At 46.6% G+C, this 17,801-nt stretch overlaps 1 protein-coding gene across 1 annotated transcript in view; it reads left to right on the top strand.

Moving 5' to 3' along the window:
* Positions 1-17,801, top strand: part of LOC137616390 (dentin sialophosphoprotein-like) — a 379,565-nt gene that overhangs the window by 15,106 nt on the left and 346,658 nt on the right. The window contains exon 2 of the mRNA XM_068346092.1: positions 14,140-14,336. Within this exon, the coding sequence (XP_068202193.1) occupies positions 14,168-14,336 (169 nt within the window). The 5' untranslated portion in view covers positions 14,140-14,167. The remainder of the gene's footprint in view (positions 1-14,139; positions 14,337-17,801) is intronic.

Here is a 17,801-nt window from a genome sequence, read left to right as displayed (position 1 = left end):
GTACCCTAGTCAGAGCTCTTGTGCAGGCGATGAAGCCCGCCCTCTCCGACATGGGTTGCAAACCAGTAGCAGTTTCCTCCCCCCTGAAGAGGAAGAGAGGAGTCTCTCCCGTGGAAACACCTCCAAGGCCTATTTTATCTCCTCGCAGATCCTTGCGGAAGGCTCTTTCCTCCCCCAGACTTTCTCTCCCTCCCCTGCAGATGAGGATTACCCATCCTCAGGAGAGTCGGACGAGCCGGACCATTCCCCCATCGCACCAATGGGGGAAGCTCTGCCTCTCCCTGAGAAGTCTTCTCGTCCAGGGGTGGAAAAGAGCCTGCCCCCTTCGTTACTCGAGTCCTGTATCCCGCCCAGGAGGGAACCGAAGGACTCTTAAGACGATTCCTAAATCGTCAGCAAGGATCAGGCAGGAGCCAGCTAGACCTTCCGAGGATGTCCACGTGTCCCCCCAGGAAGAGCCAATGGGGACGGGAGAGTTCGCTGCCAGTCCTTCAGGAGGAGAGCACCAAGAGTCAGAACACGCATTCTGGCAAGTCCTGACCCTCATGAGGAACCTCAACGGAATCCCAGACCCTGAGATTCCTCCTCGTGAAGGTAAGGACACGGTCCTGGACTGCATCTACGGCACCCAGAAACCCTCTAGGGCCAGTGCAGCCTTGCCCTGGTCTCAGGGGATGAAGAGTGCCAGGGACAAGGTCGAGGGCCAGCTCTCTGAGCTCGCCTCCTCCAGCAGATCCAGCGCCGGTAACAAGCTCCTCCTCGAGTCCATCAGAGGAGGTACTTTGAGATCCTTGAGGAGTCTTGTTTGGGTCTTCCGATGCATCACTCTGTGGAAGAACTCACCGGGGGAGTCCCTCTTGAGAAAGACTCCAACCGGCACGCGTCCTACTCTGCCACTGAGATCCTAAACCAGGAGAAGGTCGCTAAGTGTGCCATGCAGGCAACTTTGTGGCTTGACATCTGGCTGGGGTCTCTGGGCATCCTGGTGCGGTCTGAGGACCTCTCCAAAGAAAGCACCAGGAAGGCACTAGAGACTTTCTTACTCTCAGGCACACGGACCATTGAGTTTCTGGCCCACCTAGTCTCGAGCTTGTGGGCCAATACGATTCTCAAACGTCGGAACGCTGTGGCTGAGAGGTTCCACCAGAAGGTTCCCTGTTCGGATGTTAGCAGGCTCAGACACTCTTCCGTGTTCGGTAAGAGTTTGTTTGAGCCTAAGGACGTGGAGCTTACCGCTGAGAGGTGGAGGAAGTCCAACCAGGATTCCCTCATCCATAGGGCCCTGACATCGAGGCCCTACAAACCTCCAGCGGCTCAACAGCCCCGTCCAGCTAAGGACACGAAGAAGACCATTGCAGCGAAGCCGAATGTGTCTAAGCCCTTTCCTGCCAAGAGCAGAAGGAGCAAGAAGTCCTCCAGGGGAGGCAAGAACCCTAGAGGTAACAGCCGAGGCCGTAAACACTAGGGTTGGCAGTCCCCCTGCATGTCCACCAGTGGGGGGATGCCTACAAAGTTGCGCAACAAGGTGGCAGCAACTCGGGGCAGATGCCTGGACGATTTCCGTGATCGCTCTGGGTTATCGCGTCCCGTTCACAACCTCTCTACCTCCCCTGACAGCGAATCCAGTGTCGTTGAGCTCTCTTGCCATGGGATCGGCAAGAGGGCAAGCCCTTTGGGCAGAAGTCCAGACCATGTTGAAGAAGGACGCTCTCCAGGAGGTTGTAGACGGGTCCCCAGGCTTCTACAGTCGACTCTTGTGAGAAAGGCGTCTGGAGGCTGGAGACCAGTCATCGACCTCTCAACCCTGAACGGGTTTGTCAAGCAGACTCCGTTCAGTATGGAGACGACAGACACGGTCAGACTCGCAGTGAGACCACAAGACTTCATGTGTACACTGGACCTGAAGGACGCGTACCTCCAGATCCCAGTCCATCCGTCTTCAAGGAAGTACCTAAGATTTTGCCTAGACAACAAGATCTACCAGTTCAAGGTGCTGTGTTTCGGTCTCTCCACAGCCCCTCAGGTATTCACCAGAGTGTTCACCCTCATCTCTTCGTGGGCTCACAGGATCGGCATCCGTCTCCTTCGTTATCTGGACGACTGGCTGATCCTAGCGGACTCGGAGGCAACCCTTCTTCGCCACCGAGACAAGCTCCTCGAAGTTTGCCAGGATCTAGGGATCATAGTAAATCTCGAGAAGTCCTCTCTGCAGCCCTCTCAGAAACTGGTATATCTAGGCATGGTCATAGACACCAATCTCCACAAAGCCTTCCCATCAGACGACAGGATAGCAAGGCTGAGGAAGGTCACGAGACCTTTCCTCAATCGAGAAGAACTCCCAGCCCAATCGTGGCTACGTCTCGTCGGCCACCTCTCCTCCCTGGCCCATCTCGTTCCCAACGGTCGCGTCAGAATGAGATCCCTCTAGTGGCGACTCAAGTCCCGGTGGAATCAAGGTCACGATTCCCCGGACACTTTGATCGCTATGGGTCCTGTGGAACGGACGGACCTCCGGTGGTGCGTGGCGGACGAGAACCTACGAAAGGGAGTGGATCTTCTCGTCCTTCCTCCGGATTTGATGTTGTTCTCGGACGCATCAAAGAAAGGGTGGGGGGCCCACGTTCTGAACCACAGGACCTCAGGCCTGTGGTCAGAATCAGAAAAGTACCTTCACATAAACCTGCTAGAAACGAAGGCTGTGTTCCTGGCACTTCAGAAGTTCCACCAAGTCCTGGCGGGCCACTCTGTGGTGGTGATGAGCGACAACGCCACGGTGGTGGCTTATATCAACAAGCAGGGAGGTACTTTTTCGGAACAGCTATCCCATCTTGCAGTAGAGATTCTGAGATGGTCCGAAGTCCACTCGATCTCGCTAGCGGCTCGCTTCATTCCAGGCAAAAGGAATGTGCTCGCCGACAGTCTGAGCAGAGCGATGCAGATAGTGAGTACCGAGTGGTCTTTGGATCCTCAAGTAGCCAAGAAAGTCCTGACTTTGTGCGGTTCCCCGACAGTGGACTTGTTCGCGACAGCCTTGAATTTCAAGCTCCCGCTGTACTGCTCCCCGGTCCCGGAACCCAAGGCTCTCTGGCAGGATGCCTTCCAACAACGGTGGGACAACATCGATGGGTACGCCTTTCCCCCTTTCTGTCTGATGAGGAGGGTGCTCAACAAGACCAGAATATCAGTCAATCTTTCAATGACCCTGATAGCTCCGCTATGGCATCACGCAGAATGGTTCCCGGACCTTCTGCAACTCCTCACGGAGGTTCCAAGAGAACTCCTCCACATCATGAGCTACTCAAACAACCACACGCCAACATCTACCACAAAGCCGTAGCTTCGCTTTGACTTCATGCCTGGAGACTATCCAGCATCTCCTCATAGAGAGAGGATTTTCGCAACAAGTTGCGAACAGGATGTCTGGTCACCTGCGCAAGTCATCTGCAGGGGTCTACCAGGCGAAGTGGCGAGTCTTCTGTGGTTGGTGTCATGGAAGGGGTATCTCTCCCCTCGATGCCACTATTCCAGCAATAGCAGAGTTCCTCGTGTATCTGCGGGAGGAAATGCGCCTTTCAGTCTTGGCAGTAAAAGGCTATCGCTCAGCCTTAAGTCTTGCCTTCAGGCTTAAAGGAATGGACATTTCTTCCTCGCTGGAACTTTCCCTTCTCATACGGAGTTATGAACTTACCTGCCCTCAGTCTGTGAGACCTCCTCCATGGAACGTGGTTGGAGTTCTCAGGTCTCTGAAGAGACCTCCCTACGAACCATTACGCCAGGCTTCTGATCGCCACCTTACCTGGAAGACGGTTTTCCTGCTAGCTTTGGCCTCGGCCAAGCGAGTCAGTGAGCTACATAGTCTCTCGTACGACATCGCCCATTCAAGGGGATGGGGGCAGGTAACGTTCAGCTTCGTCCCTGAGTTTGTTGCCAAGACTCAGAATCCGGGAGTACCGGACCCTAGGTTCGACTCTTTCCAGGTTTTGAGTCTCCGTTCTGTAACAAATGACCCAGACCATCTCCTACTGTGCCCAATGAGGAGTCTGAGGTTGTATCTTAAAAGAACAGCTGCAGTTCGTCCCCAGGTGCGAGCCTTGTTCGTGAGCACCGGGAAGACGAAGAGGAGGGTCACCAGGAATACCATCTCGGCCTGGATTTGCAAGGTGATACATCTGGCCTTGAATCCTGACCCTCTTCCGTCACGTCGCCCTAGAGCGCATGATGTCAGGGGCATAGCTACGTCCCTGGCCTTCAAGAAGAATTATTCAGTGACGCAGGTCCTTCAAGCTGGGGTGTGGAAGCGTCAGACCACCTTCACGGCCCACTACCTGCAAGACGTGACACACAGGAGGCTCGATACGTTTTCTATTGGCCCTGTGGTGGCTGCACAACCGCTGGTTTTAATGGACAAGTAGCAGAAGGTTGAGGGCATTGTTACCCGGTTTTAGTCTGCATGAATGAAAAGATTTGTCTGTCCCTTATTATTTTCTTCATCCTCTCCTTCCTTGGAGAAAGCAGCATCCTGGGTTCTCTGCACAGCTGACCTCGAACCTCTGCAGGTAAGCCATGCTCCCTTGTGTTCCTAGTATTAGAATTTAATACTGTCATTTCCCCATACCCTGACGAGGTGGTATTGGGAGTGTCCTAGCCTAGATTTCCATCTGAAGAACTCCAGGTCAACTTCCAAGGACGAGTCACTTCTCACCTTCACACACAGCTTATGCAGGCCGCAGCAGTTTCACAGCTGCCAGCGAGGAGCAGGGACCCCTTATTTCTTGAGTACTTACACACTGGTATTTGGGGTCCCCGGGCAAGCCAAAGCCAGTATGGCAGGGGACTTACTGCCCTTCCTAAGGGTTGAGTCACCCCATGTAAATAGCGTGGTTTGTATTTCAGTTACGGAGCAAATGACAAATTTGTAGATAATTTGTATTTTTAAATATTAAACTTACCCGGTGAATATATAATAGCTGACGTCTCCAACGGCTCGACAGAATCCAAAAACTCGCGAGCGATCGCCATGAAGGTAGCGGGTGTGCCCACCAGCGCCGACTATCGGCCAGATACCGCATATACATGTAAACAGCTCCAGTTCTTCTCTGTCGGTCTTGTCGACAAGTTGATTCCATTACTCGCTGTTGACCTGGAGTTTTTCGTCATTCTTGGTGAAGTACTTCTTTTTGGTTTTGAGCTTTCGCAGTGCAGGTGTTTTTATCTTCAATTAAAACTCTTGAACCCTTTTTTGGATAGATTTTATTGTTGATGACTTTGGAGTAAAAGTGTTTTGCCCTTGCTCTTTTATCTCTGGTTTTTTTCCATAGAGTAAAGATGGCCGACCCTTCCCTTAGTGTACGGGAGTGTGTTTTAGGCTTTTAGCAATTATCTTATCACGTTATAAATTGTTGTTGTTAATTATAGATTTTCCTCTATATATTTTATATCTCACCCGCCTTTATTAGGCCTCTTCGATTAGCTTTCCATTTATACTAAACATCAAGATAAATTTTATGTTTTGTTTATATGCGGCCTTACCTATTCCTCCCCTAGTCCGAGAGTAGGCGGTCCTAACTTGGAAACCGAAGTTAAACAACGTTGAGCCCATTCAACTTTTATTTTCGTTAAGTTTAAATCATTTGCTCTGTAAGAGTTATGAAATGAATATTTTTTAGTAGATATTTTATGAAAGATTTTCTTTGAATAGTCTTCGTGCTGTTTCAAAGATGAACTAACGTTTGGTTTATTTATGCTACGCAGTTTGCGCTCTATCATTACGATAGAGAAAGAGAGAATCACGGTTTCACTTTGCAGAAAGAGTAAATCGATTTTGATGTTTTGTTCATTCTTCTTTCAAACTGAAGTGTTTTAAATACTAATTTAAAGGAACTTGTTAATTTTCAATTTCTTAGTCCTTTCAGTTTTTTCCTTTGGTCAAATAACCTGTTTATTGACGAAGGGTGAGTGGGCATTTCTCTTCTGTGTGAAATCAAGAGAGAGAGAGAGAGAGAGAGACGGAGAGAGAGAGAGGAAGAGAAAACGATCCGATCTTTATTCTCGTCCCAAGTAAGGAGTTTGGGAGCGAGTAACGTTATTCTCGATTCAGTTTTTTACTCTCGTCCCAAGTCTCTGTACGGGGAAAAAGGATAAAACGTTTTTAGTTTTTTATTCTCGTCCCAAGGCACTGTACGGTGAGAGATTGAAAACGTAGTCTTTAATGAACTAGTGTTTAGTCTCCTCCCCAGTCACTGATCCTTTTTAACTTTATATATTTCCGTTTTATTCGATATATATGTTTACTGTTTTTTGCTTGTACTAATGTGCTTACATTATACGACTCATCTCGCAATTATAACCTTTTGATGTAAGGGAGAATTGCGTGCTTCAGGTAGAAATCAGTTTTATTCATGCCTAATGTGAAATTATTGAAAAATACGATATCAGTGAAGTAAGTGCAAAAACAGAAAATCGTAGTGATAAAGTGATAATTGCGCAAAGTGTTTTTTAAATATTTAACTTAGCCGGTGAATATATAATAGCTGAGCAGCAGCAATTTATATATTCACCGGGTAAGTATATTCAAAAATTTATTTTATAATTAAAATATCATTTTTAAATATTTAACTTAGCCGGTGAATATATAATAGCTGCTGCTCAGCTATTATATATTCACCGGGTAAGTATATTCAAAAATTTATTTTATAATTAAAATATCATTTTTAGTGTTGCGACCGAGGGTTCGTCTGTTCATGCTTGTCGTTCACCTAGTCCGAGACCTCTTTCAGGCTCCCATGCTACCAGGGAGAAGTAATGTCGTAGGACTTATGGGGACGAGAGGCTTTAACCAACGAACAGACGTTCCCTCTATGGTATCGGGCGTGTCTCGCAAGATCACCCCTACCATAAGACGAGCGAGGCTGTTTTCTCCTCGTCATCCGAAGGCTTGTCGCAAAAGAAACCTTGGAGCAAAGTTTCTAGACCCTTAAAGCGGAAGTCAGTCCCTTCAGGACAGGTCCAGCGTCCTGGCTGTAGCCATGGGGACAGCTCTGACCCTGTGCAGTCATCGGAAGACTGCTCGCCGCCTAAACAAAAGCGTAACACGGGCTCCGAGAGTCTTAGTTTAGGCAATGTTTTGCCGTCACAGACGTTACCATCGTCTCGACCCGTACCGACTCCCGTTGATCCTAGATGGGTTGTCCTGCAGGATATGCAGAATAAGCTTGCCTCCCTTATGGAGGAGTATACCGTTGAGCAGGTTCACGATGATCCTCGCCGTTACGCTGATCGAGATCCTGGCCGTCAGCCGCCCAAACGAGCCTTTGCTCGTCCTGTTGACGTTGACGTTACAAAGTCACGTCAGTCACGTGACTTGGAGCCTCACTCGATGCAGTCCCGTGTTGACTTTCAGCCGCTTGTTGACGTTCAGCCGCTGCCGCATGCTCGTGTTGACGTTCAGGACGTTCGCCAACCAGCTCAGTTGCCTTGTTTTGACGTTGAGCGTCAAGCACCGCAGTCAAGGGTTGTTTTGACTGCTCAGTCTAGGCAGTCAAGGCAGTCTCGACTTGACGTCGAGCGTCCATCAACTCCTGTTGTTGTTACTGGTCAGTCCTTTCAGCAGCGACATGACGTCGCTTCCTGGACTGCTACTGCTGCTCCTTTGCGTGTGGACTTTGCCTGTCAAGCATTGCCACCGCGGCAGGTCTCTCCTTTTCATGAGACTCGGCAATTGTCGGACGAGGTTCCTTCAGATGAGGAAGTTGCTGATCCCCCTCCTACTGATATTCCCTTGGGGACTTTGTCAGACGGAGAGGAGCCTAAAGCTGCTCAGCCCTCTATGGACTTTAAATAAATCATGCTGATTTTTAAGGATCTTTGTCCGGACCATTTTGTAACTGCTGCTCCTCGTTCGCCTAAACGTCAGAGTTTACACTAGGCCTAGCTACTTCGAAGCCGTTGTTTTCTAAGCTAGTGCTCTCTCGCTCTTCTAAGAGAGCTTTACGTTTGCTAGGCGACTGGTTGATCACCAGGAGGAGTTTGGGGGAGACAGCCTTTGCTTTCCCTCCTTTTAAACTGGCTTATAGAGCGAGCATCTGGTATGACACGGGAGAAGTTCTCGGCTTGGGAGTTCCTGCCTCTGCCCAGAGAGACTTCTCAAGCCTCATAGACTCTCCCCGGCGCCTGGCCATGAGACGCTCCAAGATTTTATGGTCGGCTTCAGAGCTAGACCATCTCCTGTTAGGAGTTTTTCGAGCGTTTGAAGTTTTGCTGTACAATTATGTCATGCATGAACAAGGCTATCAGGGATGGCTCCAATGATCTGACAGCCACGTTCTCTGCAGGAACAAGACTATCAGGGATGGCTCCAATGATCTGGCAGCCACGTTCACTGCAGGAGTACTTAAGATGTAAGTGCGCTCAATGTGTTCATTGTCAAGACAAACTTCACGATGAAGACTACCAAAGCTGTCTTGACAGCATTAAGGGAAGGCGACTGGATGGTCTCTCTCGACCTTCAGGATGCATACTTCCACATCCCGATTCATCCAAACTTTCAACTACATCTGAGGTTTGTGGACGGGAAAGTAATATACCACTGTCGAGCACTGTACTCCGACCTCATTCCTGCTCCTCTTGTTTTTACAAGGCCCTTGCAAAATGTAGCAAGCTTTCTACATTGTTTGAGGATTCAGAGCCTCCCTTTATTTTGACGACTGGCTGATCAGGGCGTCGTCATTATATTGCTGTCTGGAGAGCCTCTAATGGACATTAGACCTAACCAAGGAGCTAGGTCTCATAGTGAACGTAGAGAAGTCGTAACTTACAGTACCCCATCCCAGACTATTCTTTATTTGGGAATGGAGATACAGTGTCTGATTTTTTGGCCCTTTTTGTCTCCCGCAAGAATGGAACAAGCTCTGTTAAAAGTCCTTCACTTGCAAGAGAAAAACAGTTGCTCTGTCAGAGTTTGAACTAGCCTCGTGGGAACTCTTTCATCGCTGGAGTAGTTATCTCTCTGGGGAGACTCAACCTATGCCCTTTCCGATTTCACCTAAAACATTGGAACAAGGAGAAGGGCTTAGTGAGTATCTCTTTCCCAATCTCCAACTCAGTCTAGACATGTCTGACTTGGTGGGACAGCAACATCAGACTTCGAGAAGGTCTTTCTCTTGCGATCAAGAACCCAAACCATGTGTTGTTTTCAGATGCATCGGATTTGGGTTAGGGAGCTCCACTGGACAGTCTGGAAGGCTCGGGTCTTTGATCCACTGATCAGATGGAACTCCATTTAAGGCAGTAACATCTCTCCTTTGGCGAGATTTGTGCAAGGAAATGAATGTCTTGGCGGACGGCCTCAGCAGAAGAGGACAAGTCATCTCCATGGAGTGGACGTTGCATAAGACTGTGTGCGAGAAGCTATGGATGACATGGGGTCAACCCACCATAGATCTTTTTGCGATTCTCTCTGACAAAGAGGCTCTCGACTTGCTGTTTTCCAGTTCCAGATCCAGAGGCAGCCCACATAGACGCTTTCCTGCTGGACTGGTCTCACCTGGACGTTTATGCCTTTCCACCTTTCAAGATCCTAGACAAAGTGCTGCAGAAGTTCACCTCTCACGAAGGGACCAGGTTGACATTGGTTGCTCCACTCTGGCCCACGAGAGAGTGGTTCACAGAGGTACTTCAATGGCTGGTAGACGTTCCAAGGAGTCTACCTTTAAGGATGGATCTCTTACGGCAGCTCCACGTAAGGAGTCTTCATCAAAGCCTCCCCGTTCTTCGTCTGACTGCCTTCAGACTATCGAAAGACTCTCAAGAGCTCGAGGATTTTCGAAGGAGGCAGCCAGAGCGATTGCGAGAGCTAGGAGAGCATCTACCATCAAGGTCTACCAGTCGAAGTGGGAAGTCTTTAGAGACTGGTGCAAGTCATCATCCATTTCCTCTTCCAGTACCTCTGTAGCCCAAATTGCAGACTTTCTCCTACATCTGAGAAATGTTCGCTCCCTCTCAGCGCCCTCTATTAAGGGCTACAGGAGCATGTTGGCGTCTGTGTTCAGACATAGAGGCTTAGATCTGTCCAATAATAAAGATCTCCAAGATCTCCTTAAGTCCTTCGAGACCTCTAAGGAGCGTCGTATGGCAACTCCTGGATGGAACTTAGACGTGGTCCTAAGGTTCCTAATGTCCGACAGGTTTGAGCCATTACATTCAGCCTCCCTGAAGGATCTCACCCTCAAGACGCTTTTCTTAGTGTGCTTGGCTTCGGCTAAAAGGGTCAGTGAGATCCATGCCTTCAGTAGGAACATCGGCTTTTCTACAGATAAAGCCACATGTTCACTTCAGCTTGGTTTTCTTGGCCAAAAATGAACTGCCTTCTCGTCCTTGGCCTAAGTCATTTGATATACCTTGCCTGTCAGAGATCGTAGGCAACGAGTTTGAAAGAGTGCTGTGTCCAGTTAGAGCTCTGAAGTTTTATTTAGCTCGGACTAAATCCTTACGAGGTGGATCTGAGGCCTTGTAGTGCTCAGTTAAGAAGCCTTCATTGCCTATGTCAAAGAATGCTTTGTCATATTTTATTAGATTTTTAATCCGAGAGGCTCATTCTCACTTGAGTGAAAAAGATCGTTGCTTGCTTAAGGTTAAGATGCACGAAGTAAGAGCTATAGCAACTTCCGTGTCCTTTAAGCAAAACAGATCTCTGCGAAGTATTATGGACGCGACCTTTTGGAGAAGCAAGTCGGTATTCGCGTCATTTTACTTAAAAGATGTCCAGACTCTTTATGAGGACTGATACACACTGGGTCCATTCGTTGCAGCGAGTGCAGTAGTGGGTAAGGGTTCTACCACTACATTCCCTTAATTCCAATATCCTTTTAATCTTCTCTTGAAATGTTTTTAATTGGGTTGTACGGAAGGCTAAGAAGCCTTTCGCATCCTTTTTGATTTGGCGGGTGGTCAAATGTCATTTCTTGAGAGCGCCCAGATTAAGGGTTTTGATGAGGTCCTGTTGTATGGGTTGTCGCCCTGGATACTTCAGCTCCTGGGAGTCTTTCAGCATCCTAAGAGGATGGCTGGGCTTCGTGAGGAAAGCGGACTAACAAGGCAGAGTGATCGTTAGAGTCAGCTTCCTTACCAGGTACCTATATTTATTTGGGTTTTGTTATGATATAACTGTCAAAAACTCTAAGCATATACGCCGTAAACTGTATTAATACTGGTCTCTACCCACCACCATGGGTGTGAATCAGCTATTATATATTCACCGGGTAAGTTTAATATTTAAAAATGATATTTTGATTATAAAATAAATTTTTGAATATACTTACCCGGTGAATATATAAATTAAAGGCCCCCCCTTCCTCCCCGATAGAGACCCAGCGGGATGAGAAGAACTGGAGCTGTTTACATGTATATGCGGTATCTGGCCGATAGTCGGCGCTGGTGGGCACACCCGCTACCTTCATGGCGATCGCTCGCGAGTTTTTGGATTCTGACGAGCCGTCGGAGACGTCAGCTATTATATATTCACCGGGTAAGTATATTCAAAAATTTATTTTATAATCAAAATATCATTTTTCCTAACTATACAAACCTTAGCTATTTACACATATGTGCCCGCCAGCCCTGTCCCCCGAGATAAGTCCTACCTCTAAGCAAAGTGAAGCATTCACCGGTGTATGTGAGGGGGGGGGGGGGTAGCTCCCTCCCTACCCCCCGCTAACTAGCAGCGGGGTAGTAAACCCTCGTTAAAACTATTATGGCTCGTCATTCAGCTACGCCGAAGTATTTACTCCATGTAAATAGCTAAGGTTTGTATAGTTAGGAAAAATACAAATTATCTACGAATTTGTCATTTTTCTTCTTTTAAGAAAAGAAAACTCAATATACTTGGAGCTTTCAGACTGAAAACATTTTACTCGACTAGTTACCACTTCAATCAAAACTAAAGTACTGCAGTGATCTTCATTTTACCGTAATATTACTTAAGGAGAACGGAATAACAACTTTGTTACTCTACATACTTTTGCAAAGTCTTATAACATAATCGTTAACTATAAAAGTACAGATTTTGTACTACATTACTAAACTTATGTTTGGGTTGATTGTTGTAGGTCGCCTTGGGTCCCAAGTCCTACAGTTGCTGTCTGGGACCTCTTTCAGTGTTCGGGATAGTCCTTGGCTTTCGTTGGTGCGCCGTGTTTGTTAGAGCACCCTCTGCTGTTGATTATTTAGGTTATTTACAAGCACCCCGACTGCTCCTGATGATCGGCTGATAGGACTCCATAGAAGGGACCTGACCCGCCATTTCGAGTGGCGAGTTTCAATGTTGTTGCTCTCGCAATGGGAAACTGAACCTATCATCAATTGTGGGCATACCGTCTTCTTTTCCCACAGGAACATTGCCGTGTCATCCTCTCGGGGACAAGTGTTTCCTCACGAATGGTTTCTCCCTTGGGCGTTGTCTGTTCGGGCCCACCCGTCTTGACGGAAGAGTGCTAAGGTCTCTTCCCTGCGGGTCCTCTGTGGGTGACTGGTTCACACCATCCCTCCTGGCTGCTACTATTTCCTTCTTAATTTTTCTAAGGACATCTATTTGTCCTTTATCTTCTTTTGTTATGCTTTTTAACTGAATTTTCTTCTGAGTTTTTCCTTCCCTCTTCCCCTGAGATGTCTATTTCTTGCTTCTCGTATGTCATTCTTTTTTCCTTTTTCATCGTTATTCACGTCTAAAGTCAATTTTTGGTAGCTGCGGCACTCTGTTTTTTGCTCATTATTACACTTATTTTTAATCCTCCTCTTTATCCCACTGCAAGGCCACCAATTTGACATTGAGTGGCAATTAAATAATAAATGATGAGAGGCAGTGAATTAGATGACTTTTACATAGTAAGAGGATTTATTGTCTTGAAGTTAATTTTCACAGAAACATGAGCAGAAATCTTCTTCAAAGTGAATATATGATTTAAGTATATAGTCAACAGAACTCTAAATTTTTCTAATTAAATAACTAAGGAAATATATGTCTTACTGATTTTAGATTTCTGTAACAGTTTGTCGTAAAATGATCATGATGGTAGTTATCAATGAATCACTTCTTAATTACAGACACACACGGGGAGAATGGACTTTGAGGCGAAACTGTTATCTAAACAAGATTGTTACAACAAAAAAAGAACAGTTATTGAACATCTCGGGGCGTATCGACGCCAGCCATGGCTGAGATAAGCCTAAAATGGTAGATGGGCCCATTGATGGTTGCCCGCTCATGACTTGAGCTTGACCTGAGCTCGGATTCGATTCACTTCTCTTGGCTTCCCATGGGTGTTCTTAGGGTGTACACATGAGGGCTTAGTTGGCCTCTGGGTAGCGGTGGCAAGTGATGTAACCACATCAGGCCGGTTCTCACTCCTTTTCGTCCCCTCTCTCTGGTGTACCTGTTGACATGGAAACAGATTCAGTACACGTGTGGTTGTGTTAACAAATAGTTTACATGACATGATTCAGCTCAAACTGCTTCTCACACTACTCAAGGATCATGGAGATGAGGTCATAGGTTGTTACCCGTCGCCCTACTTCCTATGCATTTAAATTAACCCGGTTAACTGCTGTTTTGGCATTTGCTAAATTATCATGAATTATTTATTCTAAACCCCTTATGTGAGACACTTGAAGTCCTACCATCAAGCAAAGTGAAGTATAATCACCAGTGTGATAGCAAGAGGGGTAGTTACAACCCCCCCCCCCCCCCCCGCTAACTAGCAGGATGGGTGGTTAACCCTCATTAATTCTCTAATGGCTCGTTCTTTCAGCTTCACTGAAAGTAATACTGTGCCCATATAAATAGCTAAGGTTTGTATCGTTCGGAAAAATACAGATTGTTTCCAAATTTGTCATCTCAAGGTTTGTATTACTGTATTAGGAAAAATACAAATTACTTTGAATATCATAGTATTTCAAATTTTGTCATTTTGGCTCACTGCATATACTGCACCTAGTGAATAAGCTATGTTAAGAACAATGGGCCTTAAAGTATGTGTGAAACAGGAAATTATTTCAAATCATGTAAAAATTTGGATAAGTTGATATTGCCAATATAAGCTGTATAGTATACTTAGTGCTAGTAACAAATCTTTTTTTTTTTTTTTTCAGGCCATTATACCCAAGTTTATCCTGAAAAATGTCTGACAGTGAAGACAATAGTATTATACCATCAACGGCTTCTGCTGATTATTCTGATGATGATGGTCCCAGTACAAGTTGGGGCCTGAAGAGAAGGAATAAGTGTTCAATAATATCAGATTCAGAAAATGATGATGATGAGGATTTAGGAGAGGAAGTAGTTAAAGGTATGAATTAATTTTTATAATCAAATTCCTATTTGTTTAAGTTCTATTTGTTCCCATTCTATCAAACCTCCCATTATTTATTTGGATTATCTTTTGGCAAAACTAGAATGTAGCCATTAGACTTGAAAGTGCCAGGTTGCAACCCTGCCGAACTGCTTGAACAGGTAGGCTGGTGGGTCCCCAGCCACCTCTATATATACTCTCACAGCTGTGAGGTATGTCACTTTTTCTTTTGGCTCGATAGAGAATGTACGTCTCCTCTCTCTCCTCCCAAGGCTGTCATTGGACATCTTTAATTTCTTTTTCTTTTCAGGTGTGCATGATTTTTCGGGTCACCTTCATGTGGACCTGTCCTTGGTGCGAGGGTGCTGCGTGCGGTACCTTCATGTCATTGTTAGATACGGACCCGCACTGTCTGTGTCCTTCATGTAGAGGGTATCGTTGCGAGCAGGGTTCACCCTGCGCAGAGTGTAGGGAGTGGCCTGCTTCCCAATGGGAGAAATTTGGGTGGCGCAGGAAGAAGGAGGCCAAGCGCAATCTTTCTCCCTCAGGGGTGAGGGAAGCGCGTTCTTCTTACGCATGCACCCCCAAATCTCTTTTTTTGAAAGCTCCTTCTCGCTCGCTCTCTTCTAGGGGACTATCAAGCAGGAGCGTAGACTGCCCAACTCCTTGGCAACCCTGGGGTACTTGGGAGATAGTTGCTTCCCCTAGAGGAGCAGCTTCACCTCCAGCCACCGGGGAGCCATTCTCCGTTTCAGATGTGTTGCAGGTGTGGCCAACCTTAGGAATTTCGGGACCCATTCGAAAGAAGAACTTCTGCGTCACCTTCAGCGCAGTGCTAGGAAGGACCCATTTCCAGAGCCTTTAACATCTCGTATTTTGGAGCTGTGCAAAGTCCATCTGTCATCCCCTCCTGGACCCTCCATGTGCGGACGAGGCAATCGCTTGTGTTCACCCCTCCAATGACCTCCTGCTGAAAACTACCCTACTAGCCATCCTGGGACCTCGTCGTCCTATTACCTCCAATCTGTTTCTTCCCACGGGAACCTGTCGGTTGCAGGTGATGTTCTTCCGGGGACCAGCACTCCTCCCACCAGCACCACTAAAGGACGAGCCTCGCCATCTCCTTGAACGACGATCGGAAGATCAACTGGATTGTAGGTCATCACTATCCGAACGCTCTTCTTCTGGAAGGTGTTCTTGCTCTAGGGCTTCACTCTCACGAAACCTCCGGTCTCAACCCTCTTCTCGGAGATTTTCCTTTTCACGAGGAGAAGTCTCGCGATTGTGCTCTGCATGATCACAAGTATCCCAGTCTAGACTTAGGTCCAGATGCTTGCGTTCTAGATCACGAGGACGACGCTCCCATTCATGAGGGTGGCGTTCATGCTCGTGAGGGTGCCATTCACGAGAATGATGTTCATGTTTGCGAGGCTGACGCTCACGTTTGCGAACCAGGTAGTCACAACACTCACGCTGTCCTCGAACGAGATCTAGACGCTCCTGTTCATGAATCGCGCCTTCACGATCAAGGTCCAGATGCTCCCATTTATGAACCGCACGTTCACGATCAAGAACTCTAGACGATCCTCGTCTAGAGGTAGAGGTATGCACAGCCCATCAGCGCGTAGCCACTCAACCCGTCCTTCGCCTAAACAACCTTGGACTGAACCTATTCATGAGAACCTCTAGTGCCGTTTACCTCCTGAAATGTTTTGGCAAAGTGTTTGCCCATGCGATGCTTGGAAACGTGTCCGGATGTGACACGTTCTCCAACGCTTAGGGTTGCCCCTACTCAGAGGCCCTCTCTACCTACTTTGTCAGACGTAGGTGGTGCTTTGCTGCAGCAGGAATGCGTCAGACCTTCCGCTTCGAGTATTGTTCCTAGTGCTCCTGTTGCGAGCATATCCACTCATGAATCCCGCCCATTGTCACGTGAAACTCATGATTTTAAATATTAAACAGCCGGTGAATATATAAATAGCTGACGTCTCCGACGGTCGACAGATTCCAAAAACTCGCGAGCGATCGCCATGAAGGCTGCCGGGTGTGCCCACCAGCGCCGACTATCGGCCAGATACCGCATATACTTCTCAACCAAACCGGTTCTTCTCTGTCGGTGTTAAAGACAACACTGGTTCCGCTCGCGCTTGACCTCGAGTTTTCTGCCGATTGGTGAAGTACTTGGTTTTGGTTTTATTGCTTTCGCCGTGTTGGATTATTCAATACTATCTTCAAAAGAAATGCTTTTGGAAGGAGAGGAAAAGTTTTTGCCCTTGCTTTTTTAATCTTGCTCTGGTTTTTCCATAGAGAAAAGATGGCCGACCCTTCCCTCAGTGTACGGAAGTGTGTTAAAGGCTTTTAGTAATTATTTTATCACTTTATAAATTATTGTTGATATTTATAGATTTACCTCTATATATTTTATATCTCACCCACCTTTATTAGGCCTCTTCGATTAGCTTTCCATTTATACTAAACACCGAGATAAATTTTATGTTTTTGTTTATATGCGGCCTTTGCCTATTCTTTGTAGGCGGTCCTGACTTGGAAAACGAAGTTAAACAACGTTGAGCCCATTCAACTTTTTTGTTTAGATTGATGAGATGAATATTTTTAGAAAATATTTTAAGAAATTTATTCTTTGAATAGTCTTCGTGCTGTTTTTCAAAGATGAACTAACGTTTGGTTTATTTATGCTACGCAGTTTGACCTCTATCGTTACGATAGAGAAAGAGAGAATCACGGTTTCACTTTGCAGAAAGAGTAAATCGATTTTGACGTTTTGTTCATTCTTCTTTCAAACTGAAGTTTTTTAGATACTAATTTAAAGGAACATGTTAATTTTCAATTTTTAAACACAAGACTTACCCGGTAGTTATATATATAGCTTATGTCCTGACGTCAACGGCAGAAAATTCGAAACTCGCGCCAACCGCCAGTTGGATAGCCAGGTGTACCACCCCTGCACCCTAGCGAGGTACCTGGGAACCATTCCAGTGACCCTCATATATTCCCTGCCGTCGCTAACGGCGACACGTGGATTCTACTCCGTCATTACTGATCGTTTTTTTGGTGAAGTACAAATCTTTGGTTATTGACTCCCGCTTGTTTTTGATCTCGCTTTGGATATTTCTTGGTTTTGTTGGGATTAGATGATTTTTGACCTTTGCTTGTCTGAATTCTCTTTAAATTTTCAAAATGGCCACCCCTCCTATTACTTTTAGGTTATGTGTGACTAGTGGGTGTAAGACCCGTATGGCTAAAGCCTCTCTTGACCCCCATTCTCTCTGTGTTGCTTGTAGGGGTAAAGAGTGTGATTTAGGTGATCGCTGTGACGAATGTGTTTTGCTGTCAGAGCATGAATGGATTGATTTTGATAAATACAGGCGTAAACTTAAAAGGGATAGATTAAGGCGTAGTTCTTCTCGCTCTTCGAGAGATATTTCCTCCTCCCATGTCATT

This window comes from Palaemon carinicauda, chromosome 22 (genome assembly GCF_036898095.1).
Source record: "Palaemon carinicauda isolate YSFRI2023 chromosome 22, ASM3689809v2, whole genome shotgun sequence".
NCBI lineage: Eukaryota > Metazoa > Arthropoda > Malacostraca > Decapoda > Palaemonidae > Palaemon > Palaemon carinicauda.
Note: the sequence above shows the minus strand (reverse complement) of the source record. Positions and strands in the feature narration are given on the sequence as shown.